Consider the following 27,328-nt stretch of genomic DNA (forward strand, 5'->3'; position numbering starts at 1 on the left):
TTGCCTGGCCTCTACTGGAAAGGGTAGTGGTGAGCAGAGCCTTTTTGCTTTCCTCTCTACCTGTGGCTCTGTGCTTATGACTTAGGGCTCTAACCCTGGGGTCACTGCAGAGAAACAGAGCCTATGCTGCACTGTGGAGCATGGAATTAGCCCAGGTGGAGGTTGGTGGGGGAGGACACAGGTCCTCTGCAGGGTCACCTCTCACTTTCCCTCACTTTCCCGGGCTCTAGGGACGCTCTGGGATGTGACTGAGGAAAACTAAGCGTTGGGGCATTTAGTCAGGCGACAAGATGGCACTGTTTCTGCCCTACCTGCCTGCCCTCAGTTTCCTCAAACTGTCAGTTTCTGTGTTTGGCATGCATTGTGGCCCTTGTTGGTCCTGGGACTCAGAACCCTGAAGTCTGGTCCTAGTTTATTTTCCTGAAGGTTCATTTGGCTGCTGTGACCTTGAGTGATGCTCTCGTGTCTCTTTTGGTCTAAGTCTTCCCTGAAGGATAGGCTGGTCTCAGGGAGGCCTCCCACGCACCGTCATCATCACACATTCATGTCCCTTCCATGATCGGCCAACTGCAGGGCCACACTGCTTCTTCCCATTTTGCAGATGAAAAAGTCCAGGGACTTGGAGTGGCTTGGATGCCTGTGCATCCTTGATTTTAATTTCTTTTTCCTGGAGAGGTCAGAGCTGAAGGACTGTGATGCAAATACTGCAAAGGTGAGAGTCCTCTTTCTGAGCAGGTGGCTAACTCATGGAGATCTTCTCTCTTGTGACAGGGGCACCCTGGCAAAGAAGGTCCTCCAGGAGAGAAAGGAGGCCAGGTAGGTACCCACTGCACCCTGCCCCAGCAGTCACTCTCTGTGCAGGTTTTCCAGGTAAGGGGGAGGGGACAGTGCCTAGACTGTAAGCTCCGGTCAGTCACTGGGAAGGCCTTTTGACTGTTGAAGGATGTCATTTCCATGGACAGGATACGTTTGTTCCCCTCAGCTGAAAACTGCTTCGTCTCAAGGTCCGTAAGATGGAGACACGTTTCTTTAGTGACTTGTCTTTTCTCGACCCAGTGTTGTTTCTTTATGCTATATTGCTACCTCTCTCAGACCCTGTCCTGGCCTCCTGGAGATGGATACAACATCTGACTGTTCTCAGACATTTTTGCTTTTTGGAAGGCACCACCTGCTGCCTCCGTCATGAGCATCAGTGTCAGTGTGGACCACAGGCATATCCCACAAAGCTGCTTTGCAGGGTCCCGTGGAGGTTGCCTATTTACTCAGACCGGAAAGTAGCTAATATTCTTTCCCTTTGGTTTTAGGGTCCTCCTGGCCCCCAGGGTCCCATTGGCTACCCAGGTCCTCGAGGAGTTAAGGTAAGAGGGACTCTGCAACTCTGGGTCTTCCTGGAAGTCAGGATGGGACGCGTGTATGGACCTGGCTGGTTTCTGGAAGTTGCTCTGTGGTTAAAGCCTGCTCCAGGCACTCTAGAGTAGCCTGGCTCCCCAGTTCCGCACCCTGGATGGCAGGTCTGAGCAGGTGAGGCTACTGCCGCCAGCAAGGGGACAGACTGACATAGGGCAGGGGGCTACATCCTACTCAGCCCATGAAGAAGCAGGGGCGCTGTACTGGCTACCTTCTTGTGTTTACCACATGTCCATACCAGGCTGATCTCAGGAGCCTCTCACGGGGTATGGAGCTCATAAGGGAGGGCACGGCCAGCAGGGGAAGGCCGGAAGCAGTCCTTTAAGCCACTGGCATGTTGATAGAGGGAAAAACCAGTGTCTCCTCTCAAATCCCCAGGAGGAAGGGTTCATGAGAGATATCCATTTGTTTACAATCATGTTTGTGCTGGTACAAATTCCTGGAACCTTGTTAAGTGGGACACAGAGTGCCAAAGCAATATTGAGAGCAAGTTCCCCTCTGTCCCCTCAGCACTAACCGAGTTTGCTCTGAGCTGCATGATTTAATCTTGAGTTCCGAGGTTCCCAGGGAGTGTGGACTGGGTCTCTTCCTTCTCCATAACAGGGACTTCTCAGCATCTCAAAGCTCCAGGCTTTCCACCAGAAAAAAAAAAAAAAAAAAAGATAGCAATTCCTTCCTTCAAATTGACATGGATGGAAACACAGAGCGTGTTTCCCTGAGACTGTGCAATATATACAAACACACCCAGGAAACAACTTTTTTTTGTTGGAAGAATTTTTATAAACATGGCCAAGACCACTGGCCTCACTCATGTACTCTGTGGTGCTTTGTCTCTGTCCAGCATTGCTGCAGACCCAGAGTGCAAAGCTGCCCTGGGGTATGGAGGGTGGAGAACTCACAACCTCAGTGTTCAGAGACTGTCCAGAATCTCACCAAGCATGCTACCCCAGTCTAGACTTGAACCCGATGGGCCCTGTTTCCATGTCTCACAAGCCTAGACATCCCAGTTTCAAAAGCAAGCTCTCAAGGATGGCAGCCTTAGGCAGGTCAGGCTCCTCCTCAAGTATGCTTTTCCTAGCAGAATGCCTCATGAATGCTATGAGGGTGATAATTGAGCAGCAGTGCTGATTATGGGAGCTCTATTCGTGTTTATCTTACAAATTCCTGTCGCCTACCCAGAGCCTTTGGCAAGCTCCTATACATGGCTAATTGCGTAAGCCTTCCTCTGCAAGCTGAAAGGTGTTTACTTTGAAATGTTTATGGAGAATGCTCTTATCTATCTATCTGATTAAAATTCATTCATGACATGAGCAATCCAGTGAGACTTGGAAGCAGAGGGGAAAGCAAGCTTCAAGACCATCTTCACAAGAGAAATAAATATTCCTGATCCTTGTGTTCTTGAGAAGTAGTGTTGGCCACCTAATGAGTCTGAGTCCCATGGGCACGGCAAAAGTAGATGTGGGAGCTGTCGCTATTAGGGGAGAGAGATGAGATAGGGTTGTGTCGTGGCCTATCTGTCTGCTGTAGGAGAAATTCCATGATCTGGGGCTTTGAAATAGAGTCCGGAAGCCCAGAGTCAAGGAGTAAGTAGACTCATCATTTGGTTATGGCTGCTTTCCGCTTGACAGCCCGGGTCTTCTCACGTTGGCCTCTTAAGGTGGAAACAGCTGACAGACTCTCTCACGTCACCCCTCCCCTTCTCACTAGGATGAACTTGGGGCCTTGCCCATATCTCATGAGCAATCTACCACCAGGCTATATCCCCAGGGGTCTTTTCACTTTTTGTTTTGAGGAAGAATCTCACTATGTTGCCAAGGAGGCTGGCCATAAACTCATGATCCTTCTGCTTCGGCTTCCTGAGCAGTTGGGATTACAGGTCTGTGCCAGCAGGCTCTGACCTGGGAGTTCATCTCTGCTGGCACCTTGAGCTCCTGTTTATCTCCTGCCTGGAAGAGTGTGATGGTGGGTAGAGCCCTAGGTACCAGCTGAACAGCGTACCCACTGTCGTCTTCTTTGGGCTCAGAGACCATTGGTTCCAAGGCAGCTGGCCAGACAGGGCTCATTGCACATTCCTGGGTCCTTTGGACCACAGATGTTCTTAAACTCCTGTCGCTTGGGTGCATGTAGCAAGCCTTGCTCACAGACTCTGTGTACGTCAGATGTTTCCATGCCTGCTCTTATGCCCCTCTCCACTTTTCAGTTTGCTGCTCACCATTGATTCAGGTTTGAGCAGGCACAGAGCAGGCTCCCAAGAGTCTTCACCCCTCCCCTCCATTCAGGGCTTTTTCATCTACAGCTGCCTCCAAGGGCCAGGGGTTGCTGTCCTAATGAACTGGGCGTCTCTGATGTCAGCCCACACTCATTTGTCCAGTGTCAGGATGAGAGATCAATGAGCAAGAGTTGCTCTGACCCAGCTGCCATCCAAAATCTCTCTGTTCCATGGCTGTTCTTGGCCCTCTTCCCCCCAGTTCTGCATTCCAACTCATGAATCATGGGGTACGGAGTAGGGGTGTTGTCAACAACAGGCTTGTCTTCTGATGCTCCAAGCCCTCCCTTTTTTCAGTGGTTAAGATTTCGGGGTGCCTGTGCACCTGTTTTGTGGCTTCTAGCTTCCTAGGTCAGAACCCAGACCACAGCCCTGGCTCCTGGGTCCGTGTGTCTCCACTCTTCATTCTAAAGCTTTTCCTAGCCTCAAGTTTAGAATGACTAAGCCTATGTGGTGCTCTGGCCAGCAGAGGGCAGCTGGTGGCCCTTGGGTCCAGAAGGTGGCTCAGGCCTCAGTTGTAAAGAAACTGGGCTATGTGACTACTCTGGGGTCCTATGCAGAGGTAGCTTGAGGCAGCTCCTAGAATCCACAGTGAATCCATGTAGGTAAATGTCATTTTAGAGGTCTAAGGTCAAAAGGCATGGACCATGAGGATATGGCTCCATCTGTCACTAGATTTCATCCACTACAGTGGAGGGCTGGGCTCATTGAAAATGGAGGAAAGAGGGCCTGGTCTGTGTCCACAGAGCTGTTCTAACAAGAATGTGAGGTGGCCCATCCTGGGCTGAGGCCAGCCACGGTCATTGTTGTGGCATTAGTTGGTGTAATTCCATGTTATGTCACCTTTCAGTGCTGATGCAGAATGAACACAGACTGGTGGTGCACAGCTGCTGTCTGCTGGATGCCTAGCACGCACTGGTCACTCCCTGAGGACTTTCAGACCGTCCTTTTCCAGCAGCAGAAACAAGGCTAGGGTCTTTGTCAGTCCACTTCCAGATAAGGAAACTGAGGCACACAGAAGTCTGGGACGTCCTCAGAGGCCACAGGAAGAAAGGGTCAGATCTTAACCTACCTTCCTGCATTGAGTTCTTCCTGGCTGCAAAAACCGAGGGACTATTCCTGGAATAGGCAGGCGTGTTAGCATGGGAATGTGTTGGCAGGGGTTTGGGCCTTTAGAAAGGCAAAACCAGACCTTTGAGAAATTGGCCAGGGAAAGGTTGGGATGTTTGTGTAGAAGGAGTCAAGGGCCAGTGCAGGAACTGTAGACACTGGGGGCCTCCCATGAGCCCCTGTCAGACAATCCTCAGATGGAGATGATGGATGGGAGCTCATCTAAGGCTGGTACACATACCCCCATGGGAGCTGCTTCCTTGACTCCCCACCCCCACCCCGGACCTTGCGTGTTTGTGATCACTCTTTTCTCTTGCCTGCACAGGGGGCAGATGGCATCCGGGGTCTGAAGGGCACCAAGGGGGAGAAGGTAAGGACCTGTCTCTTCGAGGGTGGGCTGGCTCAGCTTGGTGCAGGACACAGTGGGGTTGCCTCCGAATGTGGAGGGGAACTGATGCCTCCCTGAAGGAAGCTCACTTGTTTGTAAAAGGAGAACGGAGCTGCTGAGAACCATGGTACGGCTGCATCTCCCGGGCTGACCCCGAGCATCTAGTCTACCCCAGGAGGCACTTGGCTGTATTCACACACACACTTGGCTGTATTCCTCCCCTAAGTCTCTCCCGGTGGGTCCTTCACTGGCGACAGCCCTCATGGTGGTCAGTTGTCGCCTGAGAGACCCAGCACTCCTGTGCAGAGTCCATCCAGGCCAGTTTTACAGTCCAGCCTCAGTGTCTAGAGCCAGGACATGTGAAGGCATGTCCAGCTCTGTGACTGTTCACACCAATATGTATGTTACACTGTAGAAAGTGGTGCTGCCTGCCGTGGTCAAGCCTGCATATCAGGCCTACATGAATCGTCTTGGTTAACACAAAGCTGAATAATGGCACTCTGAATGCCGTGGAGTCAGGGTGCCCAATACCCCGGCAGATGAGCTATCCTGAGCCCCATGGAACTGTGTAGCCAGCCTTTCTGTCTTTTCCATTCGGTGGTAGGAAGCCTGGCCCTTGGATGTTTTCTGCCTATCTTGTGTTCCATCCTGTTGGGCATCTCCATAGCCGTTCAGGTGTAGATAGTGGGTGTGGGTGCCATTTGTGGCAGGCTGTGGAGCTCCCTGGGACACCGGGGTCTGAAGGCTGTGAGAACAGGGCCTGTCAAGCCCGAGTCTCAGCTTTACTGCTTTATGTAGTCTTGTTTGTCTTCGTGAGACAAGATTTGCCTCGCTACTTACTTTGAAGGATGTGACTGGGTTACTAGGGTATGTTGTCTTACAAGAAAAGTTCCTGGTTCCTAAGTGGACTGAGAAACCAGACTAAGATGGTTCTAGGAAGAGGGGTGTCTGAGGACCTGTGACCCTGGCACAGCATGCATACTGCGGCAGAGGCCTAGGGGTGGATGAGAGGCACAGTGTCTACAGGCCTCCTGCGTAGGCACAATGCTTCCTCCCCGCACAGCTCCCCTGCTTCTGCCCTGACCGGGGGCTCTGTGTTGTGCAGGCCTGGTACAGTGGGAAGTGGTGCTTCGGAGTGGGATTCTCTGCAAACTCATGTATTGTCTTGTCTGTGTTCAGGGTGAAGACGGTTTCCCTGGCTTTAAAGGCGACATGGGGATAAAGGGTGACCGGGTAAGTGTTATGGGCCTCGGATTTGGGCCAGGGACAATCAGAGTGGGTTTGGGGGACCTGCATGAAAGGCTGCAGAGCAGCTCATCAGAAGGGAGGCAACACTTCTGCAAGACGCTGGTATGAGGCCAGAGTGTCTGAAGCCCAGGGTCCCTGTGCAGTGCTCACTAGCCTGCTCCTCAGTGCCCACTCCAAAGCCAGGGCATCTCTCACCTGTGTTAACCCCAAGGACAACTGTGGCCACTGCTCCTTCACCCTGAGTGCTGGATAGGTGGCATAGTGAGGACTGGGTACCCCGGATCACAGCGAAAATTGATTCTAGAGGATGAAGAGAAAAGGGGGACAGGATGGAAACCATCCAGACAGACCCATAAGCAAACCCTGCCCAAGACATAGCAGATGGCTGACAGGACTATGGCCTACTGAGGCTCTGCAGTCCGTGAACGATCCTGGTCCCCAGGATGCACCCAAGTCACTCTTGAAGCCCATGCCCTGCCATCTGGTGCTGGGTCATGGGTGAAGCCTCAAAGCCTGGCCACTTTCCTGATGGGTTGCTCATCCCAGCTCCAGAGAAAGCAGCTGCGGCAGGAGAGGGCATGGCTTGCTCAGGCAGGGGTGCCCCGCACAGCAAGCACAATGAACCAGTGGTTAACAGTGACATGAAGGGTGGTTTCTAGGTGCTGACCTATCAAAGCCACCCACTAGCTCCTGCTGAGGAGTTTTCCCACAACTTCAGAACGAGTCGGAGCCTGACAGAAGGTGACACGCTGTGCCCCTGGTAGCCCAGCTGTTGCACACACCTGAATGTTGTCTATTGGTTAACTCAGACCTGTTGTCCACTTCTGTAATTATTCCCAGAGCCAGCTCTGAAGGCATCTTTACTGAACATTGCAGAACAAGAGGGCCTACACACTTTGACACAACCTGACAGGGACTGTCTGAAGCCACCTGCGTGTCTGACAGAGGGAGAGAATAAAAAAGGGACTAGGTTTCGTTATGCTGCTGCTGAGGGTGGCTGCCACAGGTCTCCTCCAAGGGAAGGATTGTCAGTGCTGAGGGGCTACCCTACATCAACAGCAAAAGTGCCTCTGACCCCTCCTCTCCGATGACTTGGCACACACAATTAGAATCCCCTTGACTGAGGCATGGGTGTGGTGGTGTTTATAGAGAGACTCTGGAGATGAGATGGAGATAGAAGATAGATAGATAGATAGATAGATAGATAGATAGATAGATAGATAGATAGATAGATAGATAGATAGATAGATAATCACACAAAAGATACTACTTTTGAGAGCAGTTCAGTTTTCAGTAAATGAGGGTGAGATGGGTTTTGCTTTCTCTACAAGCAGAGCCCTCTGGGCTTTCTGCCTGCCGCCAACTGTGAATCCTTAAAGGATTGGTGGGTTAAAGGAGCACTTTTCAAGGAGAGGGACTTCTTAGCTCTATCGGTAAATTGGTGCTCTACAGCTGTTGGTTTCTATCTGAGCAGCCTGTGTTTTGATGTGGGGGCCATCTAGCTGTCTGCAGCTGTTCTTGGGAGCAGGTAGTCAGAGGAGGGTTCAGGCACAGGTCACTGAGAGCCCAAGGTTGCTGTTTGGAGATGGCCACAGTGATTCTGTGGCCTGAGTGGGCTTGAGTCCCTCTTAGTTTAGGTGTAGACGTCATACCTGCAACTAGGGACATTGGATAAAGCCTCTCCTGTGTGTGAGTGTAGCCAGATCACTGCCCAGGTGGAGAGAGGTCCACCTTGATGCCTCCTGAGGCTTCAGAAGGTGAATTTGGAGGCCATGATGGTTGGGTTTGGATCAACTAAGAAACATGCCTCTGGGTGGGCCTTTGAGGAAATGTCCTGGAATGATTATTCCTCTAAAGAACTGAGCTAATACATGGGCAGAGCAATTCAGAGCCACTTTTGTTAACCAGTTATTTTAGCCAAGAGTCACTTAACTAGACAGGGAAGTCAGAAAGCAGGGATGGCAGCCATGGTGGCATTCAGTGCACAGGGGTGACAATGTTCCAGCTGCACCTTGGATTTGCCTCTGGTTTGCAAGATAATAGAAAAAAAGGCCAGGAAAGCCCAGCTCTCACACAGCATGCCTCTTTGGGAGCCCTGCTCCAAGGTGGAGAGAGGGGTCAGTTGTGGGTAGAGACTGGGAAAGGTCTCCCTTACCTCCTCTTTTCTGACTGCAGGGGGAGATTGGCCCACCTGGTCCCCGAGGAGAAGATGGTCCTGAAGGCCCAAAGGGTCGTGGTGGTCCCAATGGTGATCCTGGTCCTCTGGGACCCACTGGGGAGAAGGTTTGTGTTTATAATGCTTGACCATGCCTAGAAGCTCTGAGTCAGATATGGCTCCTCCTATGCCCAGTAGTGGGACTCATGAATAGTCTATGTCACCACCCTCAGCCTTTTGTTACTTCCTTGAGTAGATGTGCATGCATCTGTGTGTTCGTGTGTGACTGCGTGTTTGCTCATGTGTGCACATGTGTGTGTGTATCCTTTGATCTTTGTTCTGTTCCAAGTTCCCCTTCTACCCGCCTCCCCACCTTGGAGGAGTGTCTCCCTCCAGATATAGACAAAGCTTGGGGACCTCACATGAACACGCACCCCTCTCAAATCCTGCCTTCACTTTGGGGGTGACAAAATGTTCTCACTATAGTCTGACAGCATGGCATGTGCATGAGACTCCAATATATATGTGCCTGTCCCTAGCCTGCCCTGGCACACTCCTACACCTTGTCCCCAGCAATCTGGAGGAGAGGGGACACAGAGGTGATGAAACCTCTCATCCCATCTGGCCCTGTGGCTAGAGTTCTCAAGGCGGTCAGGATCCCCACGGATACGAATATCCTTCGTGCCACAGTACCCATCTCTTTGCTTGGTGTTTGGTTTTCCATGCATGCTGGTAGGTTCAGACAAATCTTACTTCCTGAGGGCTTAGAGACCCACTCCCTTCCAGGGGGAGACCCAGTTGCTTCTGCAGGCCAGCCCTACTCTTCCAACCTACTCTAACCCCTCTCAGTTTTAGAACAAGGTGAAGAAAAGTCATGTTTATGATTTATGAGTCTTTTTTTCTGCTCCTAGGGAAAGCTTGGAGTGCCAGGATTACCGGGGTACCCAGGAAGACAAGGGCCAAAGGTAATTTAAGCCCTGCTAAGTATGTCCTGGCAGGCATTGTCTCATGCAGCACCCCACCATCCAAGCCCCCTCATCCATTCTCTACCTCTGCATGGCATCTGTGCTACAGTGGAACAATATGTTCACTGTCATCTCACAGTCCCCAGGAAGCCTCTGGTGTTAATTTGACTAAGCTCAAAGAAAGCAGTTGGACAATGAGTTGAGCCTTTCAGAGAAGAGGGCAGAAACTACGCCAGCCATGGGGCCAGTACTGGGACCTGGTGGCCTGCTGGGGGAGCCTATCCACACTAGCCTCCTCTTAGCCCCACTTGGCTTTGGAAGTACAGAGACTCTGTTTATAATGGAGCAGGAGAGGGACAACCTTTGTCTTATCTGCAGTCATGTTCAGGCTTAAGTGGAACAGGTCCTAAAGGCTTTGGAAATCAGTGAGAACATTATTTTCTTCTCATCTCACATTTTATTATTCATGGCTCCTCCTTAAACAATAACTGCTGTGTGCGCTGGAGACCTGGCTAGCAGCACGCAGCCAGCCCGCCCCCGAAGCGCATCCCTGCCCTTCTGCTGCCTGCTAGCTTCACTGTCTTTGACCCACAAGAGCCTGGGCCTGCCACCCGAAGGAGGACGGGCTGCATGGGCAAGTGGTGGCCTAGCCTCCTGTCCACTCTGTGTAGACACACATCCAGCCTGCAGGAGTGTGTCCCTTAGATGTGACTCTGATGTAGCTGCCACTGGGAGCCATCTACCCAAGTGTTGGGAAATGGGCTCCCAGCAAGCACATTTGCTCTTCCTCTTTTCAGGTCCCGTTTTTGGGAGGAGAGAGAAGGAGAGGAGGCTTTTGAGAGAGGAGAGGTTGGGATATGACTAAGTGCTGGCAGCTTTGGGGATATGCGAATCGGGACTTTGAAACTCTGTTCCTGTGCTGTGACTAGAAGCAGCACTGGGCTGCACAGCGGCCTAGGAGTTCTACCATCCACCTCAGAGCCCCTTGTTTCAATCTCCTGCCTGGGTGGCCAGGTGGACATAGAGGAGGGATGCAAGAGAGGGGAACAAGCAGACTTCCTGCTATAGTTAAGCCACGCAGAGGATAGACACTCGAAAAGAGACATAGACAACACCCACAAGGCAGTGGGCTGCCCTGGGTGTGTCCCGGGCAGGCCTTGTGGCATCTTTTTATGTAGAGAGGGAGTTTGGATGCTTGGCAGATCAAAGTCTTGAGGGCCATGGCCCATATTCCATACTATAGTCTGCCTGTATTTGTGTCTATTTCTGACTGTGCAAACTCATACTTTAGTTAAGGCATTACGGACCAGTCACAAAGTATGACAGCAGGATCAGGATCAGTGAACAGAGCTGTGAAATGCAGCTCTATTTTCTAGGGAACCTCAGCAATAAATGAACCCCCAAAACATCAGCTGGCATTACACAGCCTCTAAGTGGGGGCTGAGGGGAACAGAATGAAACATGCTAGGACTTAGCTTTGGGGTTTAGGTTTGGGGTCTGGAGAATGTTCAGTAGAGTGGGGTGGATGGGTGTTGAGTGGGTAGCTAGACAAATGGATGACAGGGGAATAAAAGGGTAGGTGAGTGGGTGTCCCATGGGCTGGTGACTCAGGTAAGGTGGCTACATGGTGTGGGTACAAAGCAGATTTGGTCAGTGGGTTAGGGGTTTGTGTGAACTGTAGCAAAGGCTCTCCCTAGTGGCATGACAACGTGGTCCTTGCTGCTGGCTTGATGACCTTGTTTCATCTTCCCTTAACTCTTGCAGGGCTCTATTGGATTCCCTGGCTTCCCGGGTGCCAACGGAGAAAAGGGCGGCAGGGTAAGGACTGTGGCTGTTTGGTTGCTTTGCTGTGCAGAATTGGCTTTCTAGACAATGCCCTGTTGATTTTTCTCCCTTTGTTAGCAAAGATACTTTCAGGAGTAGCTGATCTTAGCTCTAGGCTTTCTTTAGCTTTCGGTTATGGAAGCACCGAGATAGGAAGGGACAGTGGTAAGAAGAAAGAGCAGGCTGGGAAAATGGAGCCAGGGAGCTCCTCTGAATCTTCTAGAGTCTCCTCTTTCTGAGAGACTTTTCTGCATACTAACTTTACAGAAAAAAAAAGTTATTTTGTTCTCTGTGGTGTGATCTGCTGCCTCCCTTAGGCTGGGTGCGTTTTACCTTGGGCTGTGTGCAGTGACTTCCAGACTTACAGTGACCGTTGAAAGTCACCCTGGTTGTAAATGTGGGGCAGGGCACGACACCACTGGCTTCCCTCTGTTATCATCTTTGCAGAGGTCTCTTGAGGGTCGGCTTGTGGGAGCCATGTCTATCTGCCTCTGTGATGTCCCTGTTGGATGTCTCTGTGTAGTGTCACAAAGCCTGAGCACTGCCAGTTGGGAGATGGAGTGTGATGGTCATCCTGGGTCTTGGGTATTCGAGGAACAGAGAGGCCAGTGGGTGGGGATACAGAACAGAGTGCTCCTGGCTAGCTTCCCTCCATGCACACACAGAGCGCAAGTGCTCTTTCTTACAGGACATTGCTCCATCAGAATGTCATGTGCAAAGCAGAGTTGATGCGCTCTTGAAGACAAGGAGAATGACTTTAGGATAACTGAGACCATGTAGGCAAGCTGGTGGTCACAGCCTCGCAATGTGGAAAGCAGGGCTGTCCTGGAAGTGGGCACACAGGGTGGACGCTATATCTACTGCCACCGCGTGCCTATCACACAGTCCGTTTATCATCTTTCTGTTTTCCTATGTATCTTTTATTTTCTATCCATCCATCCATCCATCCATCCATCCATCCATCCATCCATCCATCCTTTCTTCCATCCATCCATCCATCCATCCATCCTTCCATCCATCCATCCATCCATCCATCCATCCATCCATCCATCCATCCATCCATCTATCTACCTATCTATCATCTATTTTCCATGTATTGTCTATCCCTCTCTTCTCAGACTCTCTATCTAGATTCATCTGACTAGTGTTTGTCCCTGAAATATTTGGAGGTACTCCCTGTGAAAAGTGGCTTGTGTGGAAGATCTCAAAGGTGTGAAAGATACTGCTGTAATAGGATGGAGAGCTCATGGGTTGTTGCTTTGCCTAAGCAAGGGCCCAACAGAAAATTGAGTGTCCTCTGACTATTAGGTATGGCTGATTTCCCAACTGTCCGTGGATGCTGAGGGCTGGTCTGGCCTTGCAAACAGCCTTTGGTACAAAATCATATCCTGAAAGAATGCCAACCCCAAGGCTCAGGTTGTATTATCCTGTTGTTCCCTTGTGCTGTGAACCCCTTAGTTACAGGGGGCTTCGCAGAGGCAGTTCATTCGCTTGCATTGCACGTTGCCTACGTCCTTGCTAAGCTCAGAGCTTACCAGGCAGGGGATGCTCCAGTGACTGAGCAAGATAAGGAGCAGCCAGTAACCAGCGCTCAAGGGTAATGAGCATGCAAGGGAGGATAAACCCAGCCCCTAGACCTGCTTCCAGAAGGCAGAGACCAGAAAAGGGGGTGGGACAGAACCGCTTAGAGAAGCTGAGCAGCTAAGCCCAGTGCAGAGGCCTGGGCCGGCTGAGCCTGTGGAAGCCGTGCCTCAAGGTGGCTCTTTATCCCTAAGCAGTCAGAGTTTAGTCCTGAGGCTGACTCCCAGGGAGAGTTTTGAAGGTCATACCGGTCCCATGCAGGAGAGGATCAGGAAGAGGCTGGGCACTGTGAAGGCAGCTGGTTTGCCCTGTGCCCTGGAGACTGGCTGTGCTTGCAGATGATCTGGTCAACAAGCTGCCTCTAGTATGGGATGGCAGGCAGGGTTTGCAGCATGTGTGTGTGTGTGTGTGTGTGTGTGTGTGTGTGTGTGTGTGTGTGTGTTTGCCTCTCACTCAAGTGCTACCTGCATACCTCACTCCTCTGTTACCAGAGACCCAGCTTCTACAGAGCTGGTGTCTCATGTCTGTGCCTGACAGTGAGGTTAAATGGGAAACCATCCGAAGCAGTATGCACTTTCAAGCTGGCCGCAGCCCATGCAGAGCCATGATCCAAGCAAAGCTGTGTCCTATGAAGAGATCCTGCCCCTTGGAGGGGTCCCAGGAGAGGAAGGCCCCATGGGGGTCTCCAAGCAAATTCAAGGCTCTTCATACTTCAGTTTGACTCTGGGCTCCGGAAGAGTCAGGAACCTCCCATTGTTTCCTGTCAGGGATTAGAGGCAGCAACCTGAACAGTTAATTTTTGAGGGAGCCCTGGAGCCATACTCTGCTCAGCAGCTCACCAGGCCGAGCTGCGGTAAGGGGTAGATGACCACATACCCTGCTGAGCACCATGCTACTCCAGGACTCAGATGGAACCTGGGCTGAGACCAGTTTGCCTCCTGACAAGACTTGAGTGCCTAGATGCCCTAGGCACCGTCAGGGCAGGGTGTACCTGGGAGCCAGGTATACTGCAAGGTCAGATGGGATTGGAGTTGCGATTCCAGGCAGTGCTAAAGGTGGAAGAGGGACAGAGAGAGGTGTTGGTGGCCCAGGCTGGCTCACAGAGAGGAGTCAGGGCTCGTGACACTGTCAATAAGAGCACATGCTTGGCATGAGAAGACAGGAGACATCTTATTTAATTTTCATATGCAAACATTTACCTGCAGCCAAAGGATGTTGTCACAGAGCTGAAGCATTGTAACAGGAATGGGTGTGTTGTTAAGGGGAAAAAACCAAAACACCCATAATTCTTGTGCTATGAATTGTTTCATTAAATGCCTTTCAAAATGGGAGATTGTTTTGCTTTTGATAGTGACCCAGTTGAAAATGCTAAGGAGAGACTGATTCTGTGCCTTCGGCATTTAGATCTGGGCTGGCTTTGTTGGTAGAGACCAGGATAAACCCGGATGAACCTCGGAGCGTTGGAGTCTCTGTGCTCAATCCATTAGCTCTGTGTGCTGTGGGTAAACTGCGCTTGTGGGCCATTACATCCTTGCTATGGCAGAAAACAGAAAACAAATGCCGTGCGTTTGCTTTCTGGGGTTCGGGAAATGCAGATCAGCAACAGCAAGAGGACTGAACTCCGAGAGATGCTGGGGACTCTTGGATATATGATTTATATGTTAAATTGCAGTTTCCCTTCGCGCCTGCAGAGCCTGATGAAAATTTAATGCCTAATATTCTTAACTGTAGCAGAAGAAAATTACGCGTGATAGGAGTTGACTTTCTTCTCTCTCCATGTAATGATTTCTGTGCCTTCTAAGAGGAAAAGAGAGAAGAGGAAGGGAAAGAGGGAGGGAGGGAGGGAAGGAAGAAATGAGCCAGCTAAGTAACAGACTCTACCCATCAATATTTCTGCCCTTACACTCTCCCCTTCACCCCCAGATAGGCCCTTTCTGGCTTCATTCTGGATTCTTGTAGTCTCTTGTTAACTCAGGGAGGGAAGCCTGCCGAGCAGGGCCACACATGCCAGTATGACTGACATCCATTTCTCTGCTTCTAGGGAACACCTGGAAAGCCAGGACCACGGGGACAGCGAGGCCCAACGGTAGGCCTCTGTACAAAGCAAGCATGTGGGTTGTAGGTGGGTGGGCTCTGTGAGTCTCAGGCCTCTGAGCTAACTGCCTTTCTTTCTCTCTGTCTATCTGTTCAGGGCCCGAGGGGTGAAAGAGGCCCACGGGGCATCACAGGGAAGCCTGGCCCTAAGGTATGTTCCTGGTCCTCCGAGGCATGAGGGTGGAGAGCAGTCTTTTCAAGTAAGAACAAAAAGATAGTTTCTTGAGCCTCATTGAAGAGGACCTTTGCCCTATAACAGCCTTCAGTGAGCTTGTGAATTGGACAACATGGCTAAGGGTAACCTCAGGAGACCCAAGACAGGCAGAGGCGGGACAGCCCTTGCACATGGGAGCTTCAGGCCCAGGAAGCCAGCCTCACACAGACCCACCCAGCTCTGGTGGGAAGCCTTATTTCTTTTCTGGTAAAGGTGTCTGGGAACAGGTTCATCCTGGTGCAGGCAGATGCTGAGCCCACCCCTGCTGGGACCCCTCATGCCGAGGGGAGTGAAGCCAGCTCCCTGTGCTGTGAATCTGAGGAAAAGCCAAGCATGGCATGTTCTAATCAGTAAAAATCCAGAGGAGGCGTCTGAAGAGACAGAGGACCAAGGTTTGGTTCCCAGCACCCCCATGGCGGCACAAAATGATCTGTCACTCTAGTTCCAGGGAATCTTAGGGAATCTGATGCCTTCTTCTGCAGGTACCAGGCACAAAACTGATGCACAGACATGTGTGCATATAAAAGAAAAAAAAAGCTTATAAAAAATTAAAAATTAGTTCCTGGGGGGTCTTGCTGAGAGTAAGTTTCAGTTAGCTGAGAGTCAGAGCTGACCCATCATCCCTGATCTCTTCCTTGGAGCTCCTCTGTGGTAAGCTCCGGGTATATTACACACACACACACACACACACACACATTCTCACATGCACACACACACGCACACATGCATGCATATACACACACACTCACACATACACACATACATACATATACACACACATATGCACACACACACACACACACACACACACACACACACACAGAACTCTTAATGAGAACCAGCCAGGTACATGCAAGGGTTCTGAAGCTGCACCTTGTGTTCTTTCTATTGAGTCATTTTGATGTGTTCTTGGCTGAGCACAGCCTGTGTCTGACTAGTCACGGGGACCTGCTCTGGAAATGTCACCATTCTGCTCATGCTGGCTCCGTATTGACTGTGTGCTGACCAGTACAGAGCTAAGGTTCAGTGCTGTTACACACTGCCCTGTGAGGTCAGGATGACCTTGGACTAGCAGTCATGGTAACTTTTTCTCTTCTCTCCCAGGGCAACTCCGGAGGCGATGGCCCAGCCGGCCCTCCTGGCGAGCGGGTAAGAGTCTTCCAGGCCTGGGGAGATTTTAAAGGAGGAAGCTGGCCCTAAACACATACTTGCCTCTGGGCGAGCTGGTACAGGAGGCCAACAGCGCCCTGCAGAGGCGCAGGCTGAGGACTAAGGGTGATTTTTATCCAGAAGTGATGTGTTCCTTGGGGAGGGACCTCATCCCACCCTCTGGACCTGGCCTTAGGGTGCTACAGGTGACTGAGACTGTAGAATTAGCCCTTGACCTCACACAGAACAGAGGACTCTGGGCGTTGCTATGTAACTTGACTACCAGAGTTCCTAGGGAGGGCTTGATCTATCTATCTATCTATTTATCTATCTATCTATCTATCTATCTATCTATCTATCTACCTAATATCTATCTATCTATCTATCTATCTATCTAATATCTATCTATCGATTGATCAATCAATCAGTCTGTCTGTCTGTCTATCTCTCTATCATCTATCTATCCATCTACCTATCTTATCTATCTCCTATTATCTATCTATCTATCTATCTATCTATCTATCTATCTATCTTATCTATCTTCTATTACCATCTATCTATTAATCTATCCATTTATCTACCTATCTTATCTATTTTCTATTACCCATCCATCATCTATTTATTATCTATCGTCTCCATCCATTTATCTACCTACTTTACCTATCTCCTATTATTTATCTATCCATCTATCATCTATCTCTCCTATCTATCTTCTATTACCCATCTATCTTCTAGTTGGCATCTACCTCTCTTCTCAGTTCCTCTAGAGTCAAATGGGGAAAATGGGGTCAGGTTAAATAGGGAAAAGGTTTTAAGTGCAGTCAGTGCCACAATGGGGAAACAGTGGGGGGGGGCTGCTAACAGGAAGAACAGCTGTCTTTAAACTGGTTATTATCTGTTCCCAGGGACCCAATGGACCCCAAGGTCCCACCGGCTTCCCTGGGCCCAAGGGTCCCCCGGTAAGTAATGCTTTCTCCCATGGAGGTGGTAGGTCAGGTTCCCCTGATACGGTATTCTCCTCATCCCCCTAGGCTATGGGGGAGGGAAGGGGCACACAGACCACTGCTAGGCAGACAGTGGAGACAATCTCTCAAGGCTGGCTGTTAAGGCAGCCAATCTGTGGCTATGCCCACCCATGCAAGCCACCTGTTCTGGAGAGCATTTACTTCTGGACTGACATTCCCCGCCATGAACCTCCCCTGCTGAGGCCCTTCCCCTCCCATGGCAGGTCCTGCTGCTGTTGAACCATCATGACATTCTGTCTGGGCCTGTATTAATGTCTTGGATGATCGCACAAATGTAACAAACATGGCGTCTTAAAACCACTAGAAGGTCATTTTTCAATTCTGGGACCATGTCTGAAAGCAAAGCTGGTTCTTCCCCAGAATCGAGGCAGGCCCACAGCAGAAGTCCACAGCAGGGAAGGCCCACTCAGGGCCTACCCACTGCAGGGGAGGGCCCACAGGAGAAGAGGATACATGGTAGGGGGCATCCTACAGCAAATAAGACTCCATACCAAAGGAAGGCTCATGTCAGGAGAAGGCCCAGGAAGGTGAGGGTCCATGCTAGGGGAAGCCCATGCCAGGGAAAGGATGTCAAGCCTTCAAAGGATCCATTGTAGAGGAAGGTTCAAAGCATGGGAGGTCCATGCCAAAAGTCCATGCTGGGGAAATTCCACATTAATGAAGGGACCATAGCCAGGTCCACTGTAGAGACTGTAGGACACTGTAGGGCCCATGGCATGGGAGATCCATGGGAGGGAAGGATCTCTTTGCCCACAGGAGACAAAGAACCTCTAATGTCCCTCCTTGGTGTTTGTCAGGCTAGCCAGATGAAGGTTGGTCCCAGTGTACCAGGCCACCCGCCTGCTTAAGCTTCGGGGGCTGGCTGACCTCCCCTGCCTCTGTTAACCCCTTCGGGCAGCTATAAGGATTGCACGCACTGCTTCTTCCATGACATCTAGTTCCATGATCACTATCCCTGTGAGGGCTTGGGTGATCTCCTTCCTCAAAAACCACTAAGATGAGCTGCTGAATGAGCCTTCCCTGTTCTGATTTGCTCCCCAGGGCCCACCAGGCAAGGACGGGCTCCCTGGACATCCTGGGCAGAGAGGCGAGACCGTGAGTATTACAAGTGCTGGGGGCATGGCTTTGCCTGGTCTCTCTGGCTGGGCCTCCCACAGCCCTACACATAACATGCTTCTGACTGCCTGGCACAGTCAGGGGTCCTTCCTAGCTGGAAAAGACCAAAGGCCTTGGCAAGAATTCCCATGGGCCAGCCGTCTGCTATTGACTTGAGGTCAGCCTGTGGGGTGGGCAGGAGCCCCAGGATGTTACAGTGTAAGAGGAAAATGGCTCTTTGCTTGTTTTAGCAGCTTTGGCCAAAGGCCATGTTTAGAGCATCAGACATCACAAGACCTGTGTCTCTAACCTTTATTTTTCGAGGGTAACTGGGAATGTAGCCTTGCTTGGGACACCACAAGCCTTATCTAGAAGAGTACTTGTGGAGGTCTGTACTTGTGATTAGTTGGTTGTTTAGGCTATGACAACCCCATGACAAGGCCCATGGGCCTTGGGCATCACACAGAATCCAGCATGGCCCACCTGGGAGATTTCAGCTGGGGAGCTGGTGGGAAGGAATGGATGGGTGCCGTTAGCCTTCTCTGTCATGGTAGAGAAGATGCTGTGGGATGAAATGATGGCTCAGTGTTAGGTAAAGTGCCTGATACGGTGAGCACGAGGATCTGAACTCAGGTCCCCAGCACTGGTGTAAAAGCCAAGACTGAAGGTGCGGGGGTTAGTCTGTAAGCCTGGTGCTGAAGACAAGAGGATTCCCAGGGCTAGTCTAGCCAGTGAGTTGGCTTTGAGTTAAGTAAGAGACCCTATCTCAAAAAAAAGTATGTGTGCATGTTTGTGACCTTGGTTGCACTTGTGACCCTGGGATTCCAGACTCTGGACAATGAGCCCTCAAAGTGCTGGTGACATATGTGCATTCTCTTTGTGTGCCCCTGCCTCATCCACAGTAAACGGGCAGTTTGCAGAGGTGTAAGTATTTCTCAGTGTCAGGCTCCTGTATCACTGCATCCTGAAGGTCTCCGGGGGCTCTGATGGCTGAAACTGGCTCTCCTGATATGGGTCTGTGAACACCTTGTCAGACAGAGTCCTGGTGCTGGCTTTAACACATTGTCCCCCTCTGTCTTTGAGCACATAGAGACGAGAAATCCTCTAATTATGACTTTGCCGGTGTTCGAACAGCCTGTGCTGGCTGATAAATGGAGATTACCTTGCTCTTTTGTTTAGAGAGAAAAATTAAAACATTTCTTCAGAGCTTTGCACATTTTCTTCTAATGTCTTTCCAAGGAGACAAGAGAAAGGAATTTTGCATACTGTGTGCTTTTCTCCCTCAGACTCATTCTGCAGATAATTAAGTCTCCCCTCTCTGCTTGGGAAAGTGTAGTTTCCAGCCACCTCTACCATGTCCAGCTACCTCTGTAGACTCATGACTGCTCCATGATGCTGCTAACCATTTCTGAGATTCATTTGTAGACTTTCTTCGTTTTCTTTTTCCTCTTCCTGCCTCCTCTTTTTTTTTGTCTTCTTCCTCTTCCAGTGGGCACAAATGGTCAGTGCTTCTCCTTAATGGGACCCAAAAAATCTGTTTCTTGGCAAGGAGCCGAAGACCATTTCCCTCCTTATCAGGCACAGTTGGCCCTAGAGTGACTATGGACCCAGTGGGAGGCCTTGCTTGCCATGAGCAGAGCTTTGCTTTGGCTCCTACCTCCTCTCAGCACTTCTCCTCTTGACCTGTCCATTAGCTCTTGTGTTTGACTCTGAGAGGAATGTATCTTAGAAATGGTGACTTCTGCCACTGTGTGAGCTTAGCTGGGCTGAGAGGGAAGAGGTTTCTGGGGTGTACAGGGCAGAGTCTGCTGTGGTTCGTGTGGCCAGTGAATTGTGAGTGGTATTAGACTGTCACCTGCTGGCCCTGAGCCACCTGCTCACCTTTGTGACCTCTGTGACCTCTGTGCATCTAGACTGCCCTTCTCTTGGGTAGATTCATCCTTTACCCCTGGCAGCTGCAGGAGCATCTCATGGTGCCCACTCTGCTCTGCCAATGCCCCAAATCAAGCTTGACTTGCTGCAGCTTCCTGCTCCATAAGAGAGTTTGGGAAGCAGAGCCGAAGTGGGAAGGCAAGCCTGGGCCATTCTAGGCACGAGCACTTAGATCCTCGCGGAGACAGTGTCTATGAAGTGACTTTAAACCAACACATTTGAGCTTCAGAGAGCAGCCAGGCCAGGCTCCCTCCTGTCCTAAATATGAAGAGGAGCTGGCTGGCGAGTCACCTGCCGTGCGTCAGAGGCATGGACAACAAAAGCTAAAACGTCCCACAAAGTTGCTTAATGAGCACCCGTCCAGAGATGGTTCTTATGTGTCCTCAGAAAACGAACACACAGTGACATGAGGGAGAATAACAGGCCTAAAATCTGCTTCTCAGCACAAAGACACAGCGTGGAGCTGACCCACTTGGCTCCAGATCTCTCATGAAATTAATATGGAAAGGGGACATGAGGCGTGACTCTCGGATGAGAGTTTGGCATGCAGCCATCGGGGACAGGTCGGAGACAGGCCAGGGACAGGCCGGGGACAGGCCAGGGACAGGCTTCTGAGACTGCAGCAGGGTGGTAGGTGCTGCCGCCATGGCCCTCAGCTTGCTGTCTTTCTCCACAGGGTTTCCAAGGCAAGACTGGCCCCCCAGGCCCCCCAGGAGTGGTTGGCCCTCAGGTGAGACCGTGCAGCATCCTGGGGCTGGGGTTACCAAAACACGGGGATATGGTCAGTTTTCTAGAGGTGCGGACCCCATTAATGGAGAGGCTTAAGTCCCGTGGCAAGTATGCTAACTGTAGGAGATGAAGGGGGCAGTGCTGAGAGAAAGCAGGTGACTCATACAGCACAAGGGCTAAGCTCAGCAGCAGCCTCAGGTGACCCCAGGTCAAACAGGACCAGGTTCTGGAGTTGGACTAGCCCTGAAGGCATGGAGGTGGGGTTGGCAATGGGGTTTTCTTGTCCTGTTGTGAACAGCAGAGGCACCCAGTGCTCCTCCACTGGTCAGTGTCATGGGACTCTGATTCCAACCAGCACAGATCAGTGAAGGGTACAGGGCTGATGGCTTTAGATCCAAGAACAGTTGTGTATCTGTCAGCTTGTCACTTAGCAAGCCACTCCTGACATAATGAGAAGTGTGAAATTTACAGCCAATGCCCACCACAGAGCTGGAGCCATTGAGGCCTTCTCCCCTCTGTGGAAAATATGGCAGCCCTCAGCATCTTTCTGATCACATCCCAGAAACACAGCCTCCTGAGAGGCACAGGGGCAGGGAGGCAGCAGCCATGGCTAGCGCTGTCTGACTGGCTTCATCTTTTCCTTCTGGCTTTTAGCTGGCAGGAGGAGCCTTGAGATAGAAGAGAGGAGCATGCTAGGCCCACTTTGGGTGTCACCATAGTCAGTGCGTATGCAGGCTTAAGAGGAAGACATCATTCCCTTGCAAGTCATTCAACACCAACACGTGACAACACTGTCTCTCCCCACAGGGTCCCACAGGAGAGACGGGCCCAATGGGTGAGCGTGGCCACCCTGGTCCTCCAGGCCCTCCAGGTGAACAGGGCCTCCCTGGTGTCACTGGAAAGGAAGGGACAAAGGTGAGTTTCTGGAAGCCTCCGTGTCAGGTGAATCTTGTTTCCTAGGGAATGAGAACTTTGTGCTTCCTCTTGATCTTTTTGGACAAATGCTCAAACAAGTTTCTCAAACAAATGCTTCTCTGAAACCCACACGTTCAGATCCACTTTGCTTGAACTTTGAGACAGGGCTTGGAGCCACTGCAGGTGGAACACAGAGGGGATGTGGGATCAAACTATCCCACGCCCCATGGAGAACGCCTTCCCCTGCTGCCCACTTCTCCCAGAAACAGACTAAAGGGCCTGAGTCTTCAACAGCCAGTACAGATCTGGCAGAGAATGATCTTTTGAAACCCCCTCACTCAAACACCCTGAAAATAGATTCTAAAAGTGAAAAAATGAATGCATCTCCAATCCTGTGCCCAGTGCTGGCTCCTGCTGTACCCTTTTTGTAGTCTGTTCAGCAGGCTGGGCACCCCAAATATGTGGTTGTAATGTCTGTGTGTTGGCATAAAACCCTCCAAGGTTTTTTGAGGGGAACTGAAAGCACAAGCTCTCAGCCTATTTTTGTTTTTGTTGTTGTTGTTTTGAGAAGGCTCTTCCTGTGTAGCCCTGGCCATGTAGACCAGGCTGTCCTCAAACTCTCAGAGATCTACCTACCTCTACCTCCTGAATGCTGGCATTATAGGTGTGTGCTACCATTCCTGATCCACGCCACCTATTGATGTGACCGCATAAAAGAGTAAATTTAAAATTAGACAGCCGGGTATAGTGGCTCATGCCTGTAATCCCAGCACTCAGAGAGGCAGAGGCAGGTGATTTCTATGTGTTTGAGGCTTCCCTGGTCTACAAAGCAAGTCCAGGACAGCCAAGGCTACACAGAGAAACCCTGTCTTGAAAAACAAAACAACAAATTAGAGACATACAATAAATAAATACTGAGTAAAATCAGATATCGTTTTATGTGTCATGAGTAAATTCATATATCCTCAGATATGTATGTATGTAAATACACATGTAACATAACACACACAGCATCTGGTCTATAAATCTTTCTACTCCAGACAAAGAGAGCTCATTGAGTCCAGAAAGAAGCCAAGTACATTTGATGTGCTGGCCTGGAAAGATCTTTTTGTTAATATGTGAAGTCCAGGGAAAGTTCTGAAAGATAGTCTAGCTTTTACATTGTCAAGAAAGACAAGCCCAACGGTGCCTGTTTTTAGAAGTGGGCATTGGGCTGATAGCAAGTTCCTTGAGTGACTGTGTGTTTTAACCACAAGCCACCGGGGTGTCCTTATCTTGGCACAGTGCCATTGAGGAACCCAATGCAAGTGAGGACTTTCATTTAACTCCAGTTCCCCTTCAGTCCCTTGTGGCCCCGCTGGACTTTGCAGGTCAGGGTCCTGAAAGAGCACAGGGGGGAGAGAGTCATGATTGGAGTCCCTCCCCCAGATCTATAAGCCAGCCTGGAGAACGTGGCTCCTACATGTATGCAGGAGCTGAGCTCAAGTCCATGGAGAAGTAGAGGTGTGCTCGGTCCTGGCTTCCATCCCCAGCCTCCAAATCAAAATAAAACCAGAGCATTTCTTTAAAGCCAAACGGCTAGAGGAAGCCCAGCTCAATGCAGATCACTAGTGGATCTCCACAAGACTCAACCTGCTATTTAGACATGGATCCTGTGTCCTGGAGGTTAGTGAGAAGTCAACAGCTGGAGGCTCCAGGTGAGGTTAACTCTGGCTCTCTTTTCAGGGTGACCCAGGCCCTGCTGGCCTCCCTGGGAAGGATGGTCCTCCAGGATTGCGTGGATTCCCTGGGGACAGAGGGCTCCCTGGTCCTGTGGTGAGTGAGGGGTCAGGTGGGCGTAACATTGTGGTGCAAGGCCCTGGGGCTCTCTCTGAGTGCTTTCACCTATGTTCTTACTACTTTACAGGGAGCACTTGGACTAAAAGGCAGCGAAGGACCCCCTGGCCCCCCAGGTCCTGCGGTGAGTCAAGGCCTTCCATCTTATCCTATCCTTCCAGACCTGTTGTTCCACAGGCAACGAGAGCTGGAACGGCATGCCTAGATGCCAAGTTTCCCATCAAGTGTGTCAGGGGGACAGCCAGGAGCATAAGGACAGCATTCCCGAGCCAGAAGCTGAGTTCATGGAATCACAGAGCCACTTTGTACAAGGGACAGCAGAGGAGCGGCAGCTTGGAGAGCTATGTGTGGCCTGCCTGGGCTTGGAGGCAAGGAGGGAGGGTCACAGTTGGTATGGACCTAGGTCAGCAGGGAGAGTCAGCATTCTTCTTATGAACTTCAAGGACACATCCTAGAGAAGGCTGGGCCACCTGACACAGGCAGAGAGGGGTCTATCTCTAGCCTGTAGCCCTGGAGCTATCACATGTTGTCTCATGAGCTAGCTAGCCCCTCATCAATCTCAGAACCCCAACTGTGAGAGGCCATAGGACCCCTCATTCCCAGGCCTTTATCTGTGGCTTCATGTGGGAGGCTGCTCCCCCTGCCCCATATGGATAAGGACTGTCAGCTTTGCTTCCCTGCTGTGCAAGCTAGCCTGATGGCTCTGAACAGGTATAAGGACCAGCTGAGTTTGGGAGTGACCTCCCCTAGCTGAGTTCCAGACCGGGCACATCAGATGGGGTGAGAAACTAGCCTTCCCTTTGATAGGGTATAGGGAAGGCTTGCAGGCTGTGTTGACCTCTTGATGTGACCTCAAGTTTAGCCTGGATCCCTGTTACCATCCATATCTGTCCCCAGATCAGGACCTCCTCATCTAAATCTATGAGCAGCTTTGTGGGCAGGCAGATCCCACATGGATGGGTGGGTGCCAGGCCTCTGGAAAAGACCATCAAAGACAATCAAAGACACATGTAAAATAGGACTTGTTTCCAGACACTTGTCAGGGGAGAGGGCATGTGTAAGATGGAATTGTGAGAGAAGAGCTAAGAAGGGGCATGATGACAGCCTCAAATACTAGACCAAATAGTCCATGCTTGCAGACAGTCACGTAGGGAGCCACTGAGGGCTCTAAAGTGAGGGGAGAATGGTGTGACCCATCGGTGCTTAAGGAAGTCTTATTGTACAGTTCAATAGCCTCTAAAGTGAGCCATTTTCTTCCTGTAATTTAGGGCTCTCCAGGGGAGAGAGGCCCAGCTGGTGCTGCTGGACCCATCGGGATTCCAGGGAGACCTGGTCCTCAGGGACCTCCAGGACCTGCTGGAGAGAAAGGGGTTCCTGTAAGTACCGCCTGAGATTGAGGTCCCCTCCCAGGTTTGGTTTTGTCCCTCCTGCTGTGTTATCCCCATGGGTACTCCCCTGGGGTGGGAGGAAGCAGAGGCTGCGATGTCTGATTATCCTACAGGGACAGACACGCTGAAGAGTCCTAGCCAGCTCAGCCCAGCCTGTCCTGAAAGTGATATCACAGTGGCTAGACACAGTCTGTCCCATACAGACCTTCCTCTGTCTAGCCGCTATGCCTCCTGGGTAGCTGGGCCATACTGTCTGGTGACTGAACATCACCTCTGCATGGGCCTCATCCCATAGCTGGGCCTTTTAGGAAAAGACAGGTGTTTGGGAATGGGTGGTCCCTTTATTGATGAGAGAGCACAGGAGAGGAGGCACAGTCGGGCAGAGGATGGCAGGTAGGTCCCCAGAAAGTGAGACATCTCCTCCAACAAGTTCACTGGGCTCTGAAAGGCCTCTGAAGCAGAGACACAGGCAGGCCTGGGTTTCCAACACAGCCCTTTTCTGATCATCAGCATGGGTCCCCATCCATAGTGACACCCCAACCCCCACTTCATGTGTGCAGTTTATATGCAGCGTCATGCCTTCCCACCACCCTGATTTCCCACGGCTGTGGGGTGGATTTCATAGATCTCAGCCCAGCTTCGCTATCTCAGTGCGGAATGCTAGAAGGAGCCTCAGTGGAGGATAGGCATGGAGCACTGAGCTAGACACATGTCCACGGACTTCTGCCTGTGATGCTCTACGTTCTGTGTGTCCTGCTCACGAGGAGGAAGAACACTCGGACCACATTGGGACATCATTGCAACAGCCTTTTGGCAACTGATAGCACCGTGCCATTTTTAGTGAGGTGCCCAGGACACAGCTCCAGCTGGATTTCTGTGTGCAACACAGAAGCTCTTGGAGGTCCAGGACATGTGGAGCTCACAGACTCAGCCGGAGGAAGCTCATGTTTTCAGAGACTTGACGTTTAAGCAGTTCCTTGCAGGAACTGCCCCAAGCAGGGAAAAGCTCACTGTCTCCCAGAATAGCTCCCGCAAGAGGAAGAAGTTGAGAGAGGTTCAGGGGGTCTCTGCAAACTCCCAACTTGTCAGGGAATATGGGGTGGGGTGGGGGAGGAAGCCCGGAAGCCCTGAACCTGCTGGAGCTGTCTAGCTTAGGAGGACAGACTGACTCCGAGGAGTGGGACTGAGTGCAGGGAGGACAGGATGGCCTGGCCAAGCGTCCATGTTCCCCTCCTGTTGCACACAAAGAGTTTCTTTTTGACATTGGAAGAAAAGGGACTCTTAGCTGAGGTGAGAAAATGTCTGTTGCTCATGGATGATGGGATTTCGTCAAAACAGCATAGCAAGAATGAGTGAGATCACAGGAGATGACAGGGCAGTTGTGAGAAAAGCAAGTCAGAGTCATGAAGGCAGAAAAGATAATTTTGTATGTCTGTATGTCTGTGTGTGTGCTCACTTAAGCATGTGTACATGAATGTCATGCTGTGTGCATGCCACGTGTGTATATGTTATTATGCATGTCTGTATGCATTTGTGTGTGTGTGTTCCCGCATGTGCAGTATGTTTGTGATTATCCTGTGTGTGAGCATGCCCATGGACATGCATGTCTGTGTGTTTGTGCTCAGGTATATGAATGTGCACACATGTCACATAGATATGTGTATTGTATGTGCGTGTCTGTGTGTATTTGTGTACATGCATGTCTGTGTACCCAGGCAGGATGTTCATGAAGGACTGATAGAGTAACACAGTTCTCAGAAGCTGCTGCTCAGGCTGTCCGAGAGCACAGTATGGCCCTTGCTCACTAGCTCAGAGGAGCCCAAGCAGGCTCAGGGACTTATGTTCACAAGCTCTGCTAATAAGCTTCCTGTCGCTTTGACAAATATCTGAGAGAAAGCACTTAAATCAAAGGATTTGTTTGGGCCTGTGGCTCCAGAGGTTTGGCTTCGTGGTTGGCTCCATTGCTATGCGTCTGTAGTGAGAGAGAGCAGCATGGTGGAAGGACAT

General features: G+C 50.8%; 1 protein-coding gene across 2 annotated transcripts in view; it reads left to right on the forward strand.

Moving 5' to 3' along the window:
* Col5a1 (collagen type V alpha 1 chain) overlaps positions 1-27,328 on the forward strand; it is a 150,167-nt gene that overhangs the window by 90,946 nt on the left and 31,893 nt on the right. For both annotated transcript variants that reach the window (XM_021638330.2, XM_021638418.2), the window contains exons 26-42: positions 772-816; positions 1,305-1,358; positions 5,109-5,153; positions 6,351-6,404; positions 8,595-8,702; positions 9,486-9,539; positions 11,304-11,357; positions 14,986-15,030; positions 15,136-15,189; positions 16,357-16,401; positions 17,307-17,360; positions 18,468-18,521; positions 21,130-21,183; positions 21,990-22,097; positions 23,823-23,912; positions 24,004-24,057; positions 25,202-25,309. In XM_021638330.2, coding sequence (XP_021494005.2) covers positions 772-816; positions 1,305-1,358; positions 5,109-5,153; positions 6,351-6,404; positions 8,595-8,702; positions 9,486-9,539; positions 11,304-11,357; positions 14,986-15,030; positions 15,136-15,189; positions 16,357-16,401; positions 17,307-17,360; positions 18,468-18,521; positions 21,130-21,183; positions 21,990-22,097; positions 23,823-23,912; positions 24,004-24,057; positions 25,202-25,309 — 1,080 coding nt within the window. The remainder of the gene's footprint in view (positions 1-771; positions 817-1,304; positions 1,359-5,108; positions 5,154-6,350; positions 6,405-8,594; positions 8,703-9,485; positions 9,540-11,303; positions 11,358-14,985; positions 15,031-15,135; positions 15,190-16,356; positions 16,402-17,306; positions 17,361-18,467; positions 18,522-21,129; positions 21,184-21,989; positions 22,098-23,822; positions 23,913-24,003; positions 24,058-25,201; positions 25,310-27,328) is intronic.

The sequence above is a fragment of the Meriones unguiculatus genome, chromosome 8 (genome assembly GCF_030254825.1).
Source record: "Meriones unguiculatus strain TT.TT164.6M chromosome 8, Bangor_MerUng_6.1, whole genome shotgun sequence".
Taxonomy (NCBI): domain Eukaryota; kingdom Metazoa; phylum Chordata; class Mammalia; order Rodentia; family Muridae; genus Meriones; species Meriones unguiculatus.